Source organism: Malurus melanocephalus, unplaced genomic scaffold, assembly GCF_030028575.1.
Source record: "Malurus melanocephalus ecotype Western Australia unplaced genomic scaffold, MMel_1.1 scaffold_88, whole genome shotgun sequence".
Classification (NCBI taxonomy): Eukaryota; Metazoa; Chordata; class Aves; order Passeriformes; family Maluridae; genus Malurus; species Malurus melanocephalus.
Genome location: NW_026623320.1, coordinates 663832 through 688934, shown reverse-complemented (window position 1 = coordinate 688934; position 25103 = coordinate 663832). Strand labels below are relative to the sequence as shown.

Below are 25103 nucleotides of genomic sequence, written 5' to 3'. Positions count from 1 at the left end.
GGCCCGATGCCCCAGACGGGGCGGCCGGTGGAAGGATACCCCTGCTGTTTTGCTGCTGCCCTCATGCCCAAACCCCACAATCACTTGGCGAATGCCCCCCTACCCCCGCCCGGGGCTGGAGGTGCTCTCTTCAGACGGAGAGAGAGAGGTCGGGTGCTAGTCTTGGGGTGATCTGAGYGACGAGCATCCCGATATACACACAGGTGCAGATCTATTTAAACGGTGCGGCTACTTACATGGAAGRCAAACACAACCCAGTGTGTTTCTATACGCCTCTTTATCTAGCTGAATGTATGCAGAAGTTTTCATGCATTGTACAAATGCACGGATACACATTTATATGCACAGCGTATGRCAGTAAAATGTATACACGGAGAAAAGAAGAAAGATCCTGTAGACCAGGTTAGGTGAACTTAAGTGTACATTGTGAACTTTAGAGAAAGTGAGGTTTTTCTGCTGTGAAAACTCGGAAATGAGGCAATAATCAAGTGTATTCAGGGCAAAAATAGTTTGGGTTTGGACATCTTTTTTTTTCTTTCTACTCCATCAGGAACAGCACAGATGTGATTTTTAGCGACTTCAGTTCTCTTCATGTGTGTGGCTTTGCGATAGGCATCAGGGTAATTGGAATGTTCCCCATTGTTTTCAGAATGGGAAGTGACAAAATTTCACGTACACAGTGATAATTTCAAAAAAAAAAAAAAAAAACTCTGCCACAAGTACAGCGAGTCAATGCTTTCCTGTGATCAGAAATCTCGGGAGTATAAATCTCTGCTTCTTTCTCCCTTAGACATAACTTCCACGTTCTGGGGGAGTAATTTTAAATTGTAACATTGCATTAAAAAAATAATTCTGGTGGAAGATGCAATCTTGCTTTTAGAATAACTCCTACATGATGCCTAGAAGAGCTGGCTGTAGGGAGTTCTGTTYCTGAAGTTAATTTTTGAAGGAACGACCCAGCTTAAGGAAAATCCTTTGTGAGCCAGGCAATTAAGTCGCAATTACTCACTTTAGGGAGTTTATTTTCAACCTTTCAGGTTTTGTTCGGTTTTATTTCCAACCTAAACGCCTCTTTACTGGATTATATAGCAGTTCTTTCCTGTTTAYGTTGGCTAATTGCAGTTAGCGTGAATTGCTAATAATCAATTTTTACAAAGCTTGTGCTCTTTTCCGCCACCAGCAGAGAAATGCGGGTGGAATGCTGGCCGCCTGCTGCCCTGAGAAAATAAGGGAACGGACTGCGAAAGCTCGGGGGTTGCCTGGATTTCAGCAGCGATAGCTATGCTGACGGTCGAGCAGCACGCCGACCGGCTGATGTGAAGTTTGCGGGCACAGCGGCGCTCTGGGGCGGGCGGGAGGCGGGACGGGCGAACGGGGGAGCCGCCGCCTCTCAGCGAACCGAGAAAGTCCCGCCGGTGCCGGTCAGTCCTGGTGGCACAGGGCTCCGGCACCGCCACACGGCGACAGTTTGCAGGCACCTGAATGCTGAAGGCTGGTGCTTGTGCCAACATCATTTAGGGCTCCGAGGTCGCGGTTCCCACGTCCCGGCTCGCAGTGGCCGCGCGTTTGGAAAGCAAGGACGGGAAGCGCCCTTCATGCAAGGTGGGGTTTCCCTTGCGCTGGCAAAATGCGTATATAGAAAATATAGAAAAGTGCATATGTTCACGCACACGCTCAATTTGAATAAATAAAAGCTTAGCCCAGCCCCGGCACCCCTGCCCGGGAGCCCTGCCCGGAGTCCAGCAGCGCGAACATCTGGGGCGATGCTGCAGCATCCGAGAAGGCTGCGGACCCCCGGGCCGGGGGAGTTCGCTTTGCCGGCAGCGGGAGGGGATGGCTGGTGGCGGCCGTGCCTCTGCCACCGCCCAGGTGGGCGGCACGAGTAAGCCAGATGGTAGGTGGCAGAAAGACCCSGAGGAGAGACACACCGGCGGCGATTTACGAAGATAAATGGCGAGGGCAGGTCCAGCTCCGCATGCCCGCTCTCGGCGGCCCGGCTCCCGGGGACCCCCAGGCGGGAGGGGAGGGGGTCGGGGGCGGCTTCCCCGCAGCGGCGGCTCCGTCCGGCGCCGCTCCGCCTCTTCCCCGCCCGCCAGCCCCATCCCGCCCTCACTGCATCCTGCCGCGGTGGCGGGATCCTCTGGCGGCGACGGCGGGAAGCGCTGGGGATCGGGTCGGTTCCCCACCCCGGGCTGCCTCCAGCCGGCGGCAGAGCGCCCGGTTACCCGTGCGCCGTCACCGGAGCTGCATGTGGCCATTGAGTCACTCAGATCTCGAGAAAGACCCTTACAGGGGCCCCTCTTTCCTCGCAGAGTGTCAGAAATCCCCAAGGCTCGCTAGGAGCAATATGGTTAATTATTGCCTCCTTCTCCGCAGGCTGTAAGGAAAAAGATAAGGTGAGGTTTAAGGTTCTGTTGCTCTCAGTGAGCTATGYGTTAATGCCGAAGGGATACTTCAGCATCACTCTTCATTACACCTCATGCCTCCGTCATTTCTGCTCCTCCTCATACTCACATGCTTTTATTTTACTTTTAAGCACACTCTCCACCTTTGCTGAGCCCTTTCAAATTGTGTATTCAGGTAAGGGTCATTATTATTCAGCACATGTTTTAACAAAAGAACATTTTATCATACCCTATAATGWTAGTAAAATATTTGTATTCTCCAGCACAACAAAATGCATCCACGTTTTAACTAAGCTTTCATTGCATTTTCACAGAAGGTAACTATTTTTCAACCTGAGGCATACCTTTGTGGTATCTCTTGTGTGGTGGGGAAGTGTGAGTCTCTGCAAGGAGCTGTGCAGGGAGCCAGTTAGCATAAATAAGAGGGAGATACCGAGAAGGGAATGGGACTCACGGATGAAATCCCTCCCTTGCTACAACTGGGAGCCCCCTCTCTAGCACTGAACAGTTTAGGCACCTRAACTTTTCTGAGATTCAGCTTTGAAGGAGAACCCTACTGGTGGTTTACCTGGCAAGCCCAGTGCTAGCTATATACCACCAGAAGCACAGAAGAGAACTGGGGCTGCTTTGAGATAAAAAAGGAAGGACTGAAACCTGTCTCCAATAGATCATGAAGTTCTCCAGCTGAAGGCTTACCAGAGATTTTTAAATCTTGAGCCAGTTYATTCTGATTGAAGGTCTTTGTTGCTCTTGTTGGAGCCTTGAGGTAGGAAGCTCAGAGGYAGGAAGCTCAGAGGACCTCAGAGGTCGCAACGCTTTCTGTATGCCCTTACTTCTGCCCTTCAGGACAGGGCTCTCTGCTCTCTGGTTCACAGGCAGRACAGATAGAATCCCTCCTGATGCTGTTGGGTTGCAGTTTTTCAGCAGATTTGCACAGATCTCTGGCAGAAGCATGGGTATCCAGGGCAGGCAGGGTTGCTTCTGTGAGGCCAGACCACCCCTGAGCAGCTGTACTGAGGACATCAAAATCACCAGCCCCCAGTGAAGGGAAAACTGAGCCCAGATCCACTGAGGCCAAAACTGCCTTGGGTGGCTGGTTCAAAAATTTATTATCATGTATGTAATAAACTTTAKGGAGCGGGGGGTGGGGGGGTTGTTGCCCTTTGTGTAGTAGTTTTCCAACCTAAAAATCCAGCCTATCATTGTTGGTCCAGTCCATTGCAATCTATCAGTATTTCTCAAAAATTCTCCAGATTAATCTCACTGAAATTAATTGTGTCTTCAATCAATGTTCTTCCTTTTTAGTTTGCTTTTAGCCACGGCTAATTTAAATGGCAACTTTTAGGACATGATGACTGTGAGAAATGATAATTGTTTTTGAGTAAGGCAATGAAAAGGAAATAATGCATTACAGAATGTGACACTTGCACTTGAGTCTAAATTAGGGGTAATCATAGGAAGTTCTCTCAAAACTCTTTTGGGCTTCATAAAATCTAACTTCCAATCTTTCTGTCTTGTCAAAACTGAACAAATGTCTCTAACAATGTAGTGGAAGACGCAAAATTGGTAAACTGAGAGTCATCATGCAATGACCATACTTAAATATTTGTAGTGAGATAAAAGCAAAAGGTCAGAAAGAATTCAAGCAATTTTATCATTTCAGTGTCTCTGAGAAGCAAGGGTATTGGGGGAAATACATCCTTATTACAAAGAACTTTATCTCCAGATTTAAAAAACAAATAGCTATGTAAGTGCTACATTCATCTTCTCTGCATAAAATGAATAGCAAAGCAGTTCCATTCAGTTTTCTTCAAAGTTKAATTTAGATGTTGAGCAAGAATTTTTGAAAGACAAGATTATTTCACAAAATCATTACTTTCTCAGTTTTGTACCAATATGTTCAGTTATTCCACAAAGGACATACATACTCTATTTAGAAAAAAGCAGAACACAACTCAAGATAACAGAAGAGGGTTCAGCTTTGGAAAATACATTGTTGCTTAAATTCCTCCTTGAAGTAAGCTGACACAGCTCAAATATCAGAAATTAAAAATCTCTTCCATTGTATTTGACTTGGTTTTTCGTTCTTAATGGGTGCAAATAAGGAAATTTGGCAGCAGTCTGCACACACTTACCCTACAGTGCTGAAATACTGTAATTTACTTTTCAACTCTTTTTTCATGAAAGTATAAATGAAAAACTCAATGAGAAGCAATACCTATTTATTATTCCTTTTGGCCATGACAGAGCTGTGAAACAGATGTGTGCTGCAGGGTCCCAGTTCACCCATGCTGGGGACAGTGACACAGCTCGCCCCATCCCTGAAAGCCCAAGCTTCTTCCAGGGGACACCAGAGGAGGTTGATGCACATCCAGATACCACCACAGCCTGGGGCAGGACAAGGCCAAGGTGTTTTGGTTGAGCCAGGACCAGGGAATTGCTCCCATCTTCCACAGTTCAGATGCCATCTCAGTGAGTAGTGATCTCCCACACAAACTGTTCCACTGACTGTGGAGAGTTTGAAATTGTGAAGTATTGTGTTATGTGAGGCAATAGCATTTAAGTATTCCAGCCTGGAGTCTTTTGGYTCATTGAGGCATCTTCCAAACTATGGGACAAAAGCTAGTGTTCATGCACAAGCATATGTGCAGGTAGACCCATATTTGTGGAAGATGACTTTTATGTAAGTAAAATAGATCAGACTTWGAGGTCCTTTCACTGATTTGCACAATGGAGACCAGAGAATAATGCTGTCATACAGAGTAAGAGTTGTGTGTAAGCAAATAAAGCACAGAAACTCTCAGGGGCAGACTCCAGAATTGTCCTGGAGAAGATGCTACAAAGATGGCTCTGAGTTTCCCATTCATGAAACTCAGTCACGAAAGTGTCGTGAGTTTCTCATCTGAAGAAATAGCSAAGGGACTTAACAAAATTTTGCCTTCCAATAAGCACTGCAATTTTTCACTGGTTTTGACCCCTGAAGAACCAAAGCAGATGATGAACAAGGAGGTGCGTGGCTGCTTAAAGACATATGGGAAGCCTACATGAAAATAGAGATTCACATCCTCACCTTGGCTCAGACCAGCWCTGAATAGGTGAGCGTACCCCTGCCTTGTTCCTCTTTATCAGCATCCACTCACTTGCTCAGTCCCATGGCTTTTCCATTGCCTTCAAGAATTTGTGAATTTCTAATTCCACAGCATGAAACAAAAAGCTTCAAAAACAGAATATAATTTTTTTTCCTTGACAATGTTTAGGAATGAATGGGTTGAAGACAAGACACACAAGAAGCCAGAGAACTCCCAAGTCCCAGACCAGACCCTCATCTCAAAGTGAAGCATGAACTCTCCTCTCTGTCCCCAAAAGATTATGGGACTGTTGCTCCATAGAAATATAGCACCTAATTCTGCAACTGGATTCACTGTCTTCATTCAAGACATTTCCTTCTGGGCAGCAGGGAGGATATGTCATAAGCACACACGTGATTGAGTGTGTGCCTGTGTGCTTTTCGGTTAATTCTTCAGCTTCTGTGGTGTGAATTTTGGTCTTTCTAAAAGGATAACCAGTATAAGAATGACATTTAGCAATCAAATGTTGAATGCATTTTTTATTTAAACATTAAGATTTAATTACAAAAGCTTCTGGAACAATGAAAGGATGCCAAGGAGGAAAGAGCTGAAAACTCAGACTGCATTTTCTCATTCATTGTGAAAGCAAAACACATTGTCAGCAGCAAGGCGTTTTATAGAAAAGTTTCAGATGGACAGTACAAAGACCTTTCTGTCAATATTGTCACTGAAACACCTTGCTGTCATGAAGCACATCTTTCTTTCTGATCACACTTCCTAGTGTTGGCTGATTGCTTTTTGCTGTGGGAAACAAGTATTAATTATTGCAGAATTACTGTGTTTCTTTTCTGTTAATCTCTGCTAATATAACACAATCTTCTTGGAAAAATGTCCAAACATAATTTTCTTTACCCTTATAAAAATGTGTACTGCTGCTGTTAGAAGTTTTATTTGCACAAGTATGTTCCTAATCTATGTTAATTTCATGCAATATAACTCTTAATTTTTGGAATAAATACTGTGAATCATTAGAAGTTCTTGGAATGCAAAATCCAAACAAACTTCGTATTTTCATTTAAGGGCAAAATTCCATCATCTCTATTTACACAAGTAGCATYCTGCTCCTCATGTTATTTCACTGCAAGCTAGAGTCTAGAGCAGTGAAAATCATCATAGTCCCATTAGGATTTACTGCATTATATTTAACTTCCAATGAAAATTGGGCTGACCAGTTTTGTCTGTGGAGTAATGCACTACCTGAAACTAGTAAAGGTGCTCAGACATAGCCCTACTCTTAATAATTTGGCACATTTACAACTGGCGTTACTCAGTAACTTATCAGATGACAATAGTGGAGCTCTTCTGTAAAATATAGGTTAAGCCTATATTTGTATGACTGTACATCTGAAGTATAAAAACCACGATATGTAGTACACTTGAACAGTTAAAAAATATAACTTATTTTATTTGTAAACTATCAATGCAAGATACTCAGCAGCAAAGAAGCCATGTTCAATGTCTTCTGATCTTTTATAAAGATCCGTTGCTGTAAGTAATATAATAGTCTCCAAAACATCTGAGGTTACATGTAGAAACAATCAAGGCAATATTATTTGTACATATTATTAAACATGCAAAAAACTTCCTGAAGAATATTGCCCAAACGTAGAAAGTCATCTGGATCTCAAATTTCCTTGGTAGCATCTGCTTTGTAAGTATGGCTCACATGTGGCTCCAGAGTACTTCAGTTTATTTTGGAGAGTTGGCACCTTTAATAACAGGCTCCCTATTCAAATATGTGGCCCAGTAAACTAAGTTAAAAGTTCCAAACAGCACTGGAAAAATTATCCGGGACATTTTGTCAATTTTACTGATGCTGTTGTAMGTCTTTTTGCTTTCAGCTGGCTTTTCTTCTGGAGGCTTCACTGGAGCAGAAGTAGTGTTTGAGATGACAGATGGGGCTGAGTCCTTTGGCATGTTTGGTGCAGGAGTCATCTTCCCAGTGGTGTAGGTATTAGCTGGTTTATTACCCAGTAAGTTGCGCTCCTTTTTCTGCAGTGTAAAGAACAAAATGTTATACCACAAGAACAGAAAGTGGAAACATGCTCTCAAGATATTGACCCAAAAAGCTGAGCACCATGTTCAAGCAACCTAGTAAATGCCTGTTGGCTATTCTGACTTTGACTATCAAACAGATGTTTCTGCCTTGATTTTGTAGCCCTTACTCAGGTGWGATGTTCCTTGAGATTCACTGGCTSGACCCACATCCCAACTGGCACCTGCATTTGCAGCAGCTTCTTTTGTCAGTGAGATGTGGTCTTGCACCTGCAGAGGGTGCTGCCCCATGGGCAGCTGACAAGATGGGAACCTCACTCCCCCAGCCGCAACAAAGAGTGCAGGGAAGGGCTCGTTGCCCCTGCCAGCTCGTGCTCTTTGCATGGCTCTTTAGGGATGCCTGTGCATACGAGCCCTCTCTAGGAGATGATCTACTAAGAGTCAGCCCAATTCCAAAAATTTCATTTCAGCATGGAATTCAAACAATTTCACAGAACCACTGTTCTGTTTTCACAGAACCACTCCTGCATCTCTTTTTTGCTGGGGATACTGTGGTGAGACTGCAACTCACAGAGCTCAATGTGAGCTTTGTTGTTTATTTAGGAGAGCACACACGGAGTGCTCTGCACAGATATATTTCATAGTATATGTCCACTATTATCAGAAGTCTGATCACTGAAATCCAATGCCCAATATCTTTCTGTTAATAATCCTCTTCAAACAGATGATAGAGACTGRCAGTCTATCTCCATGAAGAGAAGGAGTCATATTTCCTGGTATATTCTCCTCTATAGGAAGGTAAAAGTATGCAATGAAGTAAATGCCTTTTTCACAAAGAAGCTGAAAATTGACCATTCAGTTATTTGAACAATGTAGAATACCTGCTTTTTTAATTTTAGGTATTTTAAAAATGTAAGTTAAGCACCTTAATTTTTGCAGCTTCCTGGGCTTTTTTGCCATCCCATGCCCAACTCCTCTTGGTRAAATAGTTGACTGTTGCAAATTCAATCAATGCAGAAAATACAAAGGCATAGCAAACAGCTATAAACCAGTCCATTGCAGTAGCGTAGGCCACTTTTGGCAAAGAGTTACGGGCACTGATACTTAAGGTGGTCATGGTGAGGACTGTTGTTACTCCTGCAAAGAAAAAAAATGAAGAGTCAGAGAACAGTTTGCTAACCTTTTTTGGGATCCCGAATGAGTTATGAGCAATTCAGCAGGATACCTAAGAAGGCCACATAAAATCAATCAGTGTTTGCACATCACAGTTTGAAAGAGTAAGAAAAAATGAAATCCTCCAYTCTGAGATGTTTAATTCTGTGGAGTTCTGATTAGTTCTAGCTATAGTGTATTTAAGTAAGTATTTTTAGGGCAACACAAGCCCARCATTTATAACTGTCAGAATGAAGTGGGATTACTTATTTTGTTTTTAGACAGATTTTGCATGTATGAGTGTTGACTGTTACTTGTTTCCCTGACTGTAGCTCCTCCTTTCCCATATGCCAGTAAATGACAAAACAGCCACTGCTTTCATCTGTGGGAAGATTTCCCCAAGAGCAAAAAACTCAGCTTTCAGTTACGGCTTTGTAATCCTAGAATCAGTCRGCCAAGTGATGCTACTACCTGTACTATCCCCATACAGCTTGCTGAACTGATTTTTGAACAAAGATGTCCACAGAAGAGTGACTCCTTTAAAATGAGCTGAACAAAGTTTTACCTAATAAGCTGTTCCCACTCGCCTTGTTTTTTATCTAGTAAAAATCTTGTATTCCATCAACCTTCATTTAAGAAAGTGTTTATTTTCTGCAGTCTTCTAGTGATAAACCAAGTAATTTAATGACACCCTGAAGGTTTTTTCCATAACAATTTCTTCAGTAAATATACATTTTTCTAAATGCAAAATCATATTAATTTGTTTGATGGTGTTAGAAATAATTGTCACTAATTAACCCCTGCATGGTTTTCCTAGATAAACATCCTACAAAAAAGATAAAATGTCTTGAAGTGAAATCTACTTCAAATGCTTAGCTAGGGTATATATTAAATATAATAATCTGTATGTCTTTTTGTTCTAAACCATCCAGTATCCACCAAAGTGGAAAGAAAACCCAATACAAATTACACCAGTCTGATCTTCTATCTTCTGTCCTTACTCACATAACTGATTGACCAATTTCTGTCATAACTTTACAAAAGAAGCCTGGACAGGATTTGAAAATGTATTTTGAGTTTAAATGAAAAGAGAATGAGAAAACATTTACATCTCAAGCAGAAATAAACAGCTGTGAACTGTGGTTTTGTTACAGCAAATCACTTCCACAGGCCACAAAGATCTCCTGTGKTCCAGGAGAAAGTGGGATACTCACCAAAGACAGTTCTAGCAGGGACAGATTCTCTGTTTAGCCAAAATGACACTTGAGATAAGATCACAGTCATAATGCAAGGAAGGTATGTTTGGATGACAAAATAACCAATTTTTCTTTTCAGATGAAAATGGGCTGTCATAATAGTATATTCACCTAGAAGGAGAAAAATGTGCACATGAGTAAAATAAGGAAGGTTTACTGATTCAGGGACTTAATGAAGCCAGCTCCAACCCCCCATTTGAGGATAACACTCGGCCATTCTTAATTGCATGAAAAATGTCTCGATTGCTACATTGTGGAAACTMAAGATTTGAGACAGAGGTGCTGCTAGATCCTCACAGTCTTCACATTCMGTCTCCAAAGGAGACAATTACTGCTATTCCTACTACACTGAAAAGCTGCAGTCTTCCTATGCACCGGGAATGTTGTGATGTCTMCAGGCTTAAAAAAATCTGGTTTGCTGGCACTGCCTCAATACTGTCTGGTTTTGACTCAGCCCTATAAACTCTTGTAGCATAGTAACAATTAAGGCCCTCTACTCTTCGAAATCTGATTTATCAACAGGACTTAAACCTCATTAGGGAAACTGTTATGACCAAGCCATCAGTTTTCACAAATGAAAATCAGTCCAGATACTCCATCTGCATCACACTTTAAGGATTGCATGTCCCAGCATCTTCTGCAAAAATTGCCACTTTGCATATGGATCCTGGGATGTCTCATTGATCGGAGTATCCAAACCCTTCAGATTGCTGCTCCAGAAAAGGAAAAAAATTAAAACCCCTMTGGGGAATGCAGTTTTCCTAGAATTTGGTACACTTTAGCCCTTGGAAAGATAATCTGTTTCTGCATAGACATTGTGTCTAGTCTGGTCGACCTGCGCAGTGAATATTGCACTGCCTGCATGCAGAGTTCCCTAAAAGCTGCCACAGCAGTGCTGCATTCCATGTCTTTTTACTATGCCAATTCACAGCATTGCCTAAATATGCCTTTTATTGGCTCCTCTGAATGTCAATAAAAGCCTAAAAAAATGCACTCAAAAATCAACAGACCAGCTGTCACCTTCCCTAATGTTTCAAAAAAAAAAAAAGAAAACCAATTCTTTCAGATTGTTCCTGGAAAATCATATAGCTGTTACTGAGGGCTATTTTTGGTGAAACTGTACCCTGGTTCTTTCAGATTGTTCCTGGAAAACCATGTAGTTGTTACTGAAGGCTATTCATGATGGTAACTACTCCCCAAATCTAAAATCTAGCTAAAARCATGCTACTATTTGCCTAGGAATAGTCACAGTAAAATCAAACTGTAAGATTAAAAATAAATCCATCCCTTCAAGCCCTAACAGTTTTCCATTCACACTGATAACAAATTAATTTAAAAGCATGCATCATTCAGTCAGGTACTGATGAATCAGAGTAATGCCTGTTTTGAAATATATATTGTCCTCCAAGAACAAAACAACTATAGCTGTAATCTCTGTTTCAAGACTTGACTGTTWGTCTCTAGAGAACAAAAGGAAAATATCCAACAGACTTATTCTGCCTTGAGTGAATAGCCTGAGTTGAGCTGTGGCCACCACTGCTAAGCTATTAGATTTGGCAGATTACTTCTAAGTGACAATATGGCTAATTAGCAGAGAACAGGTTTACAGTGAAAGGCTTTTTGCAGGTAAAGCTGCACGGATATATTATGCTTATCTGCATCAAGTTTACAGACCTTGTTCATGCTGAGGATTTCAGACAAAAAGTGAAATTACACAGAAATACCTTAACTGACATCCTCCCTCAATCTTTATGTCTTTCTCTGGAGTCTGATTTTCGTGGTGAAACGGTTCCCTGAAGAGTGATGTGGAAATGGACACAGAATGCTGTGAAATGGGAGAAACCCCTGCAAAGSAAAGCCTAATTCCCTTCCATTTAGTGTAATTTTGAACCAGGGAGGCCGAATATGCAATGGTCTCAGGAGGAACTCCACTTGCTCTTTATTTAGGAGTATTTAGTTTGTGGATTACCCATAAAATATGACAGGAGCAGCAGGGTCTGCATGCCTGTAATCTGCTTCTCAGTTGCTACTGCACTTGGATGTTTTTGAGTCACAGTTTCCCTGCTTGCTGCAGAGTGACAACGTGCATTATCGATTTTGACAGTTTGCTCTGAGAGCTGGAATAAAAAAGAATCTACACAGCTTCAGTAGAGCAACAGGACCCTTTTCTTTTTACTTTTCAAAATTCAGTGAATGAATGCATCCATTCTGGTGGCCCTCCACAACTGGTTTTCTTTAACCCATCAAAGCTCTTGTCTCCACTGAAATAATAACAGCACCTTGATTTTGTACTTACTCTTCTCCAGCCAGTATCTTCTCTGATTTCCCGTGCTGTCTCTTTCAAAGATGCCTATTCTAGGAATACTTCCTCCAGTAGATTCAGGGCTTAAGAAAACCCCACAGCCTGGTTTTTAATGCCTAGGGACTGCTGCTTGAAGTAAAGCTAAAAGCTGCCCAAGTTGGCCTTTCGTTTATAGAACAAGATACTRGCTCTGCTGGAGTGGCAAAGCTCCCTTTTATTTCTGTAAGGCCACTGTTTATACTTAGACCGTAAGCTTACTCGAGAAAGAGCTAATATTYATTATAGGTTTATGTAGCACTTAAAAGACAATCCTGTTCCTGATGGGGTCCACTCATCACTGCAGAAAAAAATTGTTAGTAAACAAAAACAAATCTAGTACTAATGAAAAGCCCTAGAGCAGGAACGGCTGCACTTCTTCACGGAGCTGTGCTACAGTGCTGCTGCTGATCTTGAAGGGTTTTTTATGCTTTAAAAGCTGCTACAGTATTTTTTGCCATCTAGTTGCTCGAGTTCTGGAGATCACGCTTACAAATTTTCCAGGATCTTAGAGACGTTATTCCATTGCCATTATACTGAGATTCAATTGAATACCGTGAGGAGGCTAGACCAGCCCCCAGGATTGTTTGTTTTACTGGATATACCTGAACTCAGTTCTATCAATGTCTGTTCTGGCAAGATCCTGACATTAGGTCTGTGATGCCATTTCCCCAACTATGCTGACATCCGGAATATTTTGGCCCATAACGCATGTTCCCTTTTATAGTGATACTGAGGAAAGATTCATCTCAAGTAAAAATCAGAATTATTTGGTTCAAAATGAAGAGCTGAATGATTCTTTTATTATTTAGGCTTTGGATATTACAGAGCTCAGGCTCCAGCTGGCAGAATATAAAAGAGTGGGTTTATGTTTTGTTTTGTGCCACTGCAGATCCTAAGTTAGCTATGAGAGATTCTGGGTACTGGGAACAGAATTGGGCAACCATTTGTGGAAAGCAGCAAGATCCACTTGGACTCAAATCTCCTATCTGATTGTTTTCAGCACTTTTATGACCAGGACATATCAGACGTTGGTTCTGTTGGAAGCAGTGTGAGTAGTCAAATGTCTTTCTTTCAGGTGAATAATATTTGGGGGATGTTAGCACCAAAAAAAAAAAAAAACACCACCAAACTAAACCCACCAACAGCCAAAAAACCACCAAACAGCTGGCACAAGACAGAGCTGTTTTCTTTGGATTGGCTAAAATGTTCCAAGTTTCAAGACTGGTTGGACAATTAGGAATGCCAGGGTCTTTTTTTCTGAGAAGCCAGCCAAAGAGCAAGCTTGCTTACAAAATCAGCAGAATCCCAAGGAATTGGTACAGGTGTGGCACTTCCATTTAAAAAAAAGTCTGCCAGAAAGAAGAGCATAAATGACCTATGACATACACAAACATTTTGTCTATGCAACAGCAAGAGCTGCGTAGTTTGACTTGTGTGTCATAAAAGCCACAGAAGACCCAAGCACTTGAATTATGCAATAGCTATTTGTTTTTTCTTTTTCACGTTCACTAATTTCAATAGAAGGAGGAAATGCCTTCGACAGCCACTCGTAAGTAATGCTGATTACTGGCCTCCTACGAGCTTGATGAAGTCTAGAAAATCCATCGTTGACTGATGCTTTCCCTGTGCAAAATCGGATTTTTGTATTTTGCTAATCCCCGGTTACAATCTGTGTCCTGCTCTTTGTGATCCACCCTGCAATCAGAATCCAGCCAGCCCAGATGTAACCCAGGACATTAATATAAAATCTTGACGTTGGAAACACAGCATTTTTTAGCATAAATCTTAAAATACAGGAGGGAGGTGTTTACTGTGCAGAAACTTTGGGATTTGTTTTAAGTGTTTCCTTGGGCTGAGGAGTACAAGGAGCTTTCACAGGCAAAGCGGCAAACTGGAAGTGGCCTGGAGCTGACACGCTGGAGCACTCACTGACTGCGTTGGATGGTTTTCTTGCTCTGAGGAGCGGGACGAGACTGTAGGAGATGCTCCAGTACAACTTTTGGATCTTTTTCTTGGCAACAATGAAGGCGAGAGGGGAGCTGCCATTCATTGCAGAAAACAACGCAGCTATGATGGTGAACTGGTAAGGAAAAAAATGTCTTACTCTTTGATGGGAGATAGTGTTATACTCGTTCTTTTTTGCAGAAGTAATCACACTGTCTATATGTTTCTCTTGACTTTAGGTATCTTTGCTTTAGCATCACATTTGTGTCTTCTGAAGTGGGTAAAAGAAGGGGTGATGTCTGTAGGATAGAGATGGCAGATGTGTTTAGTGGCTGCCCACGGCAAGCCTTCCCTCACTTTGTGTCCTTTTTGGAGCACAGGCTGCAAGCTCAGAGGTCCCCTTTTTACTTGCCGGTTGGAGCACAAWGCTTTATGCATCTTTATGTTTCAGTCCAGCTAACTTTGTATTTGTTTTCATGCCTCCTAAGTTTCCTGCAGATWGTAAAAGGTTCCTAATGTAATCTATACCTTGGATTCTACAATTCTGCCCATCATTTTTCACCAGGGACACAGTATTACCACCACCAGACTCTGCTGGCCTTGCCATGCCTTGCTCTGTCGGCAATGTCCTGCCTGCAGGAATTATTCCCAGGCATATTGCTGCAAGCTGCCYCTTTCCCCAGCCCGAGCCCCTTTCAATCCCCAGCAGTGGAAATGCCCCTTTCCTTCATGGCATCCTATTTAATTTCCACTCTTCCCCCTCCCGTCGCTGGATGCCACTAATGGTTTCCAGCCGAGTGCATTGTGTAACCTGGTTAAGCCCCGTCCTACTGAGTGCACGTGATCCGCTGTCCCGGCCCCGACCCCCCCGGGAGACCCCCCCACCAATGCACCCCCAGGGCTGCCCTTGCGTGGAGCCTTAAGAAGCAGGGGGGGCACGGCTCACGTGGCTGCCCGGCCTGGGATTAAAGCTTCTTTGCCTCCCTAATGCTGCCACATCTGGCGCCTCCGCTTGCAGCCGGAGAGGGAATGGGAATCCTCGGGGTTTGCACCTCCTCTCCGGCCACGTGGTCCCCCGGACACGCTGCAGGGCCACGCCATGCCACAGCCCCCTSGCCCCCCCATTCCCCTCCCCCCAGGCGGTTTCATCAAGCAATCATTTTAAAGCGATGATTGAAACGGATCAAATGCGTGGGTGGCGTTCGCCTCCCGGGGTGGTTCCTCCCACGGGGAAATAAGCCAGCAGTAGCGCTGGCAGCCTCAGCAGGGGCCATCGCCAGGAAACTGCGTGCAGCTTCTCTGGTGCTCCTGTAAATAGCAGGAGCTTGGATGCATCTTCAGCCACAGCCGTGCCATGTACCTAAGAACCAGCACACAAGCCTCTGTGTTTAAATGTCTCTGCTGAGTGGCCGTGAACCTGCACAGGATCTCCCTGGCACTCACATCCCGCAGGTGCTTCCCTAGCCTTATTGCAAAATAACCAGAGCCTGTCAGTCTCCATGAGATGGAAATCTTCGCCTTACCTGTACTAGTACTGATGTTTTCCGTCCCCACGGTCTGTCCTATCAGGTGGTACTGGTTAAGCCGTGAGCCATCTTCAGCCACCACCACAGACGTTGTGGTGCTATTAGTCCACACATAGATCACTTCAGAATTGGGGTAAGCATCTGCCAACAGAAGGGGGAAAAAAGATGGTGAGGAGTAAAAACCACTATGTATATATTTTAGTGGAGCCTTAAATGATAATGACAAGGAGAGAGAAGAATGGAGGAGTGAGAGTGAATGGAGAAAAACAAATAAAGATGATATAATCATGGTCCCATATGCCCAGCTCAAAAAATATTAGGTTGAAGTCTTCTAATATAAGAGATGTGTGGGATGGTTTGTGAAAGGCTGGAACAGTGGAGGTATAAATATAATCCATCACAACCACTCAATTTAGGAAAGCAGCTCAGACCTACACTCACCTCACTGGTGGCTCCTAAACCCCAGCAAGCTGCAAAAGGCATTTTCCTCAAGTTCCCCCTAAAAAGAACTCAGACACTGTGAATGCCTGGACAACAGGGACCCTCTGTGTCTTCTCCTGTCTCCAGGATAAAAGTCTAAGTGACGTCTTGTGCAAGTGTAGGGTCTGGTGTGTAGGCACTGACTGGAACATGTACATGGGGGCAAGGGCATAGGTCTTGCATGTGGATAAAGGAAGCTGGAGTCTGTCTGACTGTGCCTGTGATGCTGAAGAGYAGAGACAGGATTCAGGGATGAGAATGCATGAAAGAGAGCAGGAATGGGACAGGGAGCTGGGAGGAGGGGGCAGATGTACACTGGAGATGTGTATGTGACTTCTCTCATGTTAGTTTACAAGTCTTAGCAGTTAAATGTGATGGCAGTACTGCCAACTCATTCCTTCCTTGATAATGCTGCGGTAACTTTTAATGCCCTAACACCCAGAGTGATTATGGTATTATAAGGGAATCTCAGTTTTCTTTTACAAAGATAGTCGATGCTGGTTTTAGTTTTTAAGCCTTCTCTGCAGATACTCTCAAAAACTCCACAAGCCAACTCTATATTTAAACATATTTTATTAATATAAGTAGCTCTTACACTTTTTATAACTGCTCTATCATTGAAAGCTTTCAGGTCACATTCCTGCAGGCATGTTATAGTAAGCTAGAGTACACTGTATGAAAATCTCTGGAAAGCAGGCAGGGCTTACTCTCCAAATGGAAGGTGAAAAACAGGTACACTTGGAAGTGGTATGAAGTCAAATATTAGTATCTCACCTTCTGCAATTTTTAACTTGGAAGGTAGGAGTGCAGAATGTTTCTTTCTGGAAACAACCTGACATTGTAATTCAGGAAAAAAACCCRTGCTGGCTTTCCAGATCAGGACTTGAGTGTCCAGTCAAGGATGGGCTGAAGGATCATGTGTACTCGCTCCATCAGATTGCRCATTTTGTTTGCCAGAGCAAGTGAGTTGTCATGGAAAGGTGCRGCTCCATGGAGGACTTATAAAAAATTCATAGGCAGTGGGTCAGCATGAGCTTCTGAGGCACTGCAAGGGCAAGAAATATGCTAAGGTGATCCTTGGATCCACACAACCAGGAATGTCAAGCAGAAAACGGGTAGTGATCCTGGTCTATGAGCACATGTATATAGTACAATGAACTTTGTATCACTTGCATGTTAGACCAGGTAGCARGGAAGAAAGCAGAATCTTCTTTTTCTTTTATTAATGTTGCTGTGTCATATGTGGGAGGCAGGACAGGCTAGGTAGACCTCCGGTGTGACTGTTCATGGCTATTCACCCACACCTCAGAAAATGCATAGAAATAATGAGGACAGAGCGGGCGAGAGAGTTCAAAGGAAGGTTGCAGGTATGTCCAGGGACTGGAAAATAAGTCACGATTTGAAACTTAAGCAGATCRACTTATTTAGCTCACTGACAAAAGCTGAGATGTAGCTCAAGCTCTGAGTATAGATACTTCGATACGGAAATCTGAAACCAGGGTGAATCCCTTGGACTACTCACAAAAGGTGCCTGAAAGATGGTTCCAGGCAGATTCAGATGAAGAACGGGGGAAATTTCCTAACTGGGTGGGAGGTCTGTAATTATATAGTGGATAACCTTCTGAGAAAAAATAATAAATTATGAACTACTGTCACTAGGAAGATGATGATAGGTTGAAAGCTTTTTTTTTTTTTTTTTTTTTTGTCACGCATCTGACAATTGTTGCATGTTGTATCCAGGGCTGGAGCTGATCCCGGGTTTGGAAACTGAGGAACTACAAATCTTTCATCTCTTGTTAGCCATACAGGACTGTCCACATGCCTTTCTTAGCTTCTATTTGTAGCTCTGCAGTAAAATTAGTTTAATTACATGTCATGATCTGCTTTGAAAGGCTAAGAAGGAATGTCTYCCCTATTTCAAAATATTTAATCACTAAAAGTGATGGAATTTCACCTTCCCTTTGGAGCTGAGATACCTTATTATCTCTGAGATAATTACAAGTTCACAGCATGCTGTAAATAATTTCAAAGCCAGATCTGGAGAAGACAAGAGGGAGGAGATGGGTCCATTTAACAAATGAGGCAGAAAGCCCTCCTTTTTTAAATGCTTATCTGGTATATGTTGTTCATGTGCTGATAACCCCAGTGAATGTGGGACTTGTTTGGGGAGATTTGGGATAGTCAGAGCATTTGATTTTTACCTTTTACTTCCTATGAAAAAAACCCTCCAGCACTGGACTTCTTTTTCTGGGATGTTTCAGATGTATCCTACCTTAGCACTTTGCTGTCTCTGCAATGATCCCAGCCACCAGGATAATTGGATTTGTCCTGTGTCCTGATGGTGACAGACATTAATTCATCCTGACTAGATGCTTCCCAATGAGAGTACTGTAACCAAATTCACTAAAATTGCAATCTCACCGGAACTTAGGCCTGTAAGGCTTAACAAGTACTCAGATGCTTTGGTTTTCTGCTCTGCCTGGCCTGAGGGGAGCTGGGTCCTAAAATAAATCAGCACCTCTGCTGTGAATTGCATCCTTTTCTGGGTACTTAAACACAGGGTTGGAGGCTCCTATCCTGGAGAAATCATTCAGCTCCTCTTGTGAGATATCTGCAACTCAGGCAGAGGCCACAAGGTGCCAAAACTCCATTCAGATCTCACAGCTAAGCCTAAGCAATGCTCCAGGAAGCTGCATGAGGCCAGTCCCTGCATGGGAGGAAAACTCTTGTCTGTAGGTCCTTTCTCACAGGACCTTTCTCACAGGATCTATTGTGAGGCTACAAGACAGGGAGCTGTGTTACTGCTTGGCCAGGAGTAGAGTATCCATGGGAGAAGGGAGAATAGCCCAACTTGAAGAGACTCCTGTGCAAGGACAGGATGGTTACAGCCAGAGCTTTGAGACACAAGAGGATGCGTTCCTGTGGAGCCCAACCCAAACCAGGGCAACCTGCAATGATTTTACCTCCTCAGCAGAAGTCTGTCACATCAGGAATAACATGAATTTACCCCAGTCTAGATAAATTTCGATGGATCCCATGTATGACATGATCCTCATCTATCTTCCATGCAAATATAAGAAAACATGGTCTGTGTTTTAAGGAGTCCTAATGTAAGATTTTTGACTTAGTGCCTCCTTGCCTTACTACACATCCAGTCTGACGGGAAAAAGCCACCCCATGCACCTTGACGTGGCAGCTGACCATCTTGTTTCTGGTCATCTAGATAATCCTCCAGAGGGATATGCCTGTGTACTTTCAGCAGGTAGCTGTCTTTCTACTGTGAACCTTCTGCCACATCTTCACAGAAGCCTCAAACTCCAATTATCCCAAACTTGACAATCAGAAGCTCCAGCTCTGCTGCTGATAACCCCTGCAGTGTAATTAGGCACAGTCACTGAAAGCTGAAACTGTGGGTGTAGTTTAGAATAATGTTATTTTTCTATTGTTGTGGAAGTACTAATGGAGAGATGGTATTATTCACTGTCATACCAAATTTTGTAAAAACACTCTTCCACTTAAGCAAAGCTTCCAGTAGATTGCCTRCTAGCCATGCCTGCTGAAGCACTAAAAACTACAGGTCTTGCTGTCTAATTATGAGAARGKTTTACTGATGTAAGGAAATGTGGAWATATGTCATCTCCTTTGCATGACACACAGGGTGGGATGTTTCCCAAAGGTCTCACCAAAGGGTGGCTCTGGGATAGCAGCTGAGAAAATGATGCTGGTAATGTTGCAAAAACAAACTCAGCTTCAAAGCCACTGCAAATCCAAAYGAGACTGCTTGGTGTTTATTCTACTTTAAGCAAGTGCATGTCTTCCAGATTGATGACCAAATAATTAACCTCATGTTGTTTACAATCATTTTGTTGCCTTGTCAAAGAAAGRAGGAAGCCTTGTTAAAGGCTTTCTCTTCTATGCTCACTTCTTTCAAAAAGAAAAAAAACAACATATAAGTTGAGATGAACGGCTAAAATTACAAAGAACTATAATGTTATTAAATGTGAGGAAATGACAACAGACATTTATTTCTACTGGACAGTTGATAAATGGCTGCAGGCTTATCACCTACCAGAATGATGAAAGAAGTAATATCTTCTCTTATATATTTATTGACGAGCAGATCTATTTTTCTACATTCTAGCATCCACACACACCACACAATATGAAAACAGTAAAGATGACCTTTGCTCTTCTCCCACACTTTTCCTGCTCCTGTAGATCTGGCAAGGAAAGCCATGGTCTTTCTTATGCCAGCACACAGTGGGCAGGGGAGAGACCACAACTAGAGAGGAATTACATTAAGAAAAAGTCTAGCAAAATACAGCAGTTAGTGGGTAAGATGTGGAGGATTCTGGACATTTGCCTTGGCATTGAGGATAGCCCTTATTTGCAAACTGTAAGCAGTGCAGAATCTTCCCTTCCACTCAAAAAGCAACTCACAAGCASGGAATTTTCTCCTGCCATTGTCCCCACCACAGGGCAGTGGTGGCATCTCRCTTTTCTTTCTCCTCTATATTTGAAATAAACACCAGAGGGGGGGGAGGGGGAAAGTGGTGATGGGGAAGAGTTTTTTGTGGTACTTCAAGTCAAATAAACCTAAAGATGGATGGATGAATCCAAACTTTGAATCTATGGGACCTAGATGCATTTCTCAGACTGATTTTTTTACCCTGTAACTCCAGGAAAAAAAATCACCACTGATATCTGCCAATGTTTTCATTCCTGCATTACAAGGCATAAAATAATTGAGGAACAAAGAATCCTCTCTCCAAAACACCCCCTAAACCCTTTTGASAGACCTCACAGGAAGCATAAAGCAGTGCCTGTGTAATTAAGGCAGCCTGCGCAGCATGTATAGGTGCCCACCCAGCATGCTTGAGGTACTTTCCACAATTAAACAGACCATTTATCYACCAGCCATGGCTGAAACTGCCCTTTCAGAATTATGCTAGTTGGAGGCTGAATTAACTTAAAGAGATACTGTAGAAAGATGACTTCTGGTTTGTTTTCTATTTTATTCATTCCAATTCTGCAGTTACATTCTAAGCCTTTATTATCGTGACTTTCAGTACATGCCACAAGGATTGTCAGACTGCCTAATCTTGGGAGTAGTGCTAATCCCTGTCAAAGCCTGTTGATTGGGGAAGATGTGCATAAATTGTCAGCTTTTTTAGAAACTCTAATTACAATCTGAATACACATACAAATATCTATCTTATCTAACCATTAATGTATTTGACTCACTTAGAGGCTGTTATATAACTCACTAGTGATCCAGATTTACAGCCTCTCAGACTCCTGCAGGCTGCAAAACAGCGCTGCGACTAAGCCATCATGTACCAGCTTGAATTCTAAGAGTCAGGCTGGATTTCTTGTGGTTTGTGCACAAATACTTTGTAGCCCATTAGAAAGCATCTGTCAACAGTTGTGCCTATGTGACTCAGGCCAGATTTGAGCTCCATAATTGGAATTTCCCATTAAAATGACTTTATAAGAACGACTCGATGTACAAATGAGATCATGCTATAGGAAGAGCAATGGAAAACAGATTTAGTAAAAATGTACTTTTAAATATAGAAAATAACTAGTAAAAGTTAGAAAATAAGAAAATAACTAATAAAAGACATGGTACTAAATATGCAAGGTCTAGTTCTTGGGGGAAATAGCTTTTTATAAAAATATTTTTAATGTAAAATAGCAATTTAAGTACTAAGAGAAATATATTCAGATATTATGATTAAGAGCCCAAAATAAACACTTTTCTGTAGTGTGATGAATTCTACTGTTCCTTGATAATTTTAAGGTCATGGAAATTACTTTAGGGACCTGAAATCCTTGGAATTGAGACTGATTGCTTAAACTGGCATGAATTTACAGCATATGGATAAACAACATGCATGATTTTAAATACATGTCACAGACAAGAAGTGTAATGTGTACAAGTACACGGGACTACAAATTCATGAGGCACAGAGTCGCAGAAAGGCAGGGACTGGTGGATACCTCTAGTGATCATCCAGTCCCACACCGTGCTGAAGSAGGGACACCAAACGCAGTTTATCCAGAACCATGTCCAGTCAGGTTTTTAATATCTCCATGACATTCAAATCTCTSTAAGCCAACTGTCACTCTCTCTTGCCAACCTGTTCCAGTGTTCAGCCACTCCCACAGTAAAAGCATGTTTTCTTCTGTTCAGATGGAATTTAATGTTTTTTAATGCCCAGTGCCCGTTATTCTGTCAGTGGGCACTACTGAGCTGCACCCAGCTCCATCTTACTCATCTCTCRTTCCCCAATCCCTGATACTTATACAGATGGTTTAGGAGCCTTCCTTTCTCCAGGCTCTCTCAGTCTCCTCTCATGGTAGAGATGCTCCAGCCCTTCAGTGATCGTTGTGGCCCTGTACTGGACTCTCTCCACAAAGTCTWTGTTTTTCTTGCACTGGGAAGCTGGGACACCCACTCAGAATGGTTCCAGATGTGAGTAAAAATGAAATACATAGAATGAAACTTCTTTGGAATGACACAGTAACATTGTCTGTGACAACAGAGGACATCCAAGGGCAAAATAATTCATGAAAACTGATTAAACTCATGACTATATCCATGAAAAATTACAGGACACCACTGGCTGTGTGTAGAAGTCCAATCATAYTAAAATGTTCATTTCTTTCCTTTCTGAATTTAAAATAAAAATAARATTTGGCAACAAAAGCAGAAATCTATATGTTTTCCTGATACAGTTTTATTTGRTCTTGTCACATTCTGCAGGGAATAGTATAGGATGTTCAGAAAAATGTGCCAGACRGGTCTCGAGAGACTTCATTACTAAGCAACACTAATATACTCTGCTGATCATTGCTAAAAAAAAATAAAGCCGTAAGTTAGATCAAAATGATTCACTTTCAGAATATAATTTATAAGTCACCTCAGGAAAAGGTGGAAATAGAAATGTGGTTTGGAAATGAAATGGAAGCACAGACTGTACCCACAAGGTGGTGAAACATACAGAACTGAAGATGTCTCTCAAATTCATTTTGAGACACTTGAAAAAGCATTTTCTTTGGATTTTCAAAGCAAAATGGATGGAATCAGATGGAAGGTCCTGCAAAATTTTRGAAGTTCCAGTTCATAGGAGAAAAGTCTAAACATGACCTGACTTTGGGGTCAAAAAGCAAAGGAAAAAMCCCAAGCTGAAAGCAACCTTATGATTTTGGATGTGGGATTTATGATTAGCACAGGCAAGTCTGCTGGCTGCTTTAATACAATAAATTGACTGTCTGCAAGTTGGTACACTAAATCACAGTCATACTGATAATGGATGTAACACAAATACTAATGAACAATGTTGTCCTAATAAGTCAGTCAGGCATAGCACCTTCACAGGATGCTACTGCACCATTTAACAAGAGCCCCATGCTAGGAGCTGTGCAGGGTAATACAGAATGTCTCCTAAGAACGATCATCAGTGACAGCATCAGCTCTTTCCTGCCCCATCGTGCTCACCCATGCCATGGGGGAGCAATAAGAGGGATGCATCTGTTGCCTTTTTCAACCTAGAAATGAAACTCAAGATGAKTTTCGTATAGGAGGAAATATAAAAKCGAGYCTTTATTGGAGCTCCAGGGGCAGTCATGGAAGAATATCCACAAAAGCCCAGCCCCACWGGGGTRAATACAGTTTTATAGGTTTTGGGAAATTAGCATAATTGATAAAAAGCACCAATTAGGCRAAGTGGTGATGCAATTTCCCCCAGGTCAAGCCCCTTCTCTGGAGCCTCCTCCCCTTGGTAMGAGCTGTACTTSTTCAKTAAAATGTGTCTCGAGGACATTGGTGCCCAGGAAGAACCAAGATAGGACAGGGGCCTTGTACCCCTATGGGCTTAGAGCTCTGGAATGTGTTTGGTCTTTTTAGTTGGGGAAAAGGGTAGGGAAGAGTACTGAAAAGGTTAMAAATATATAAATAGAAAAAGGGCAAAAATCACTCTGGCATCATTCTATTTCCCAAGCACTGGGATTGCAACTGGGAGTGACTACTTGCTGTGAAATCTGACACACAGGCATTAAAAACCAGGCATGGCACACTGAACTAAACTGTGTGTCTTGGGATAGCAGGTTCTCAAGGCTCCACTCAGAAAAGGAGGGAAAAAGCCAGCAATAAAAATGTTCTTCCATGGTGCAACCTGGAGCATGCCAAACAGCAAATACATGAGTAGGTGTGGACAATTAAACTCTGCCACTCGTGTTGTGGGATGCCTGCCACAAGCTGACCGAAAGGGGTGTCTCAGCAGGGTGTGCTGTGGGGCTGTTACATGGCCAAAGTACCAGCAGCACCAGGTCATCCTGCCAGAGTTCCTGCTCTCATCTGAGAGCTGAYGTTGGGGAGCAAGTTATGCCTTCCTTCTTTTGCCTCTTCCTGCTTCCTCTCACTGCAGTCAGTAGTTGCAACACAAGCTCTTTGTTTATTTTCAGGTTTAGTGGCAGCTTTCTCTGTCTAGAACTAATCTGAGAATTGATTTTACATCACATCTAATGGTGGCTACACAACTGCTTTTCATATGGAATGTGTCAAAATCTGGTGTTCCAGCCTCTGATGCTGTTTCTTTTTCCCTTTAATGCCTGGCATAAATACCCACTGTAAGAGGACCAGAGCAACAKAACAATAGGATGTGTTGGGATGATATTTTAAATGCTCACTATCCTAGGAACATTTCTGACCTTACATTGGTCTTTCTAGGCCAGGCACGGGGTAATTCCAAACCAGTTGGCYAATTTGAGTGTTGYACTAACATTAATGAACTTTGAATTTACAATCACAATATCAGGCACTTATATTAACTGCTTCATTAGGAAAAACAGCATGGTCATGAGGATCACGT

The 25103-nt window shown here is 42.5% G+C and overlaps 1 protein-coding gene across 1 annotated transcript in view; it reads right to left on the bottom strand.

The window, feature by feature from the left end:
- Window positions 1-6509: 6509 nt before the first annotated feature.
- The window catches only part of GABRA5 (gamma-aminobutyric acid type A receptor subunit alpha5), a 54831-nt gene continuing 36237 nt past the window's right edge, over window positions 6510-25103 (bottom strand). Inside the window, exons 6-9 of the mRNA XM_057368089.1 lie at window positions 15745-15888; window positions 9895-10047; window positions 8454-8665; window positions 6510-7525 (exon numbers count right to left, since the gene is read on the bottom strand). Of these exons, the coding sequence (XP_057224072.1) occupies window positions 7223-7525; window positions 8454-8665; window positions 9895-10047; window positions 15745-15888 (812 nt within the window). The 3' untranslated portion in view covers window positions 6510-7222. The remainder of the gene's footprint in view (window positions 7526-8453; window positions 8666-9894; window positions 10048-15744; window positions 15889-25103) is intronic.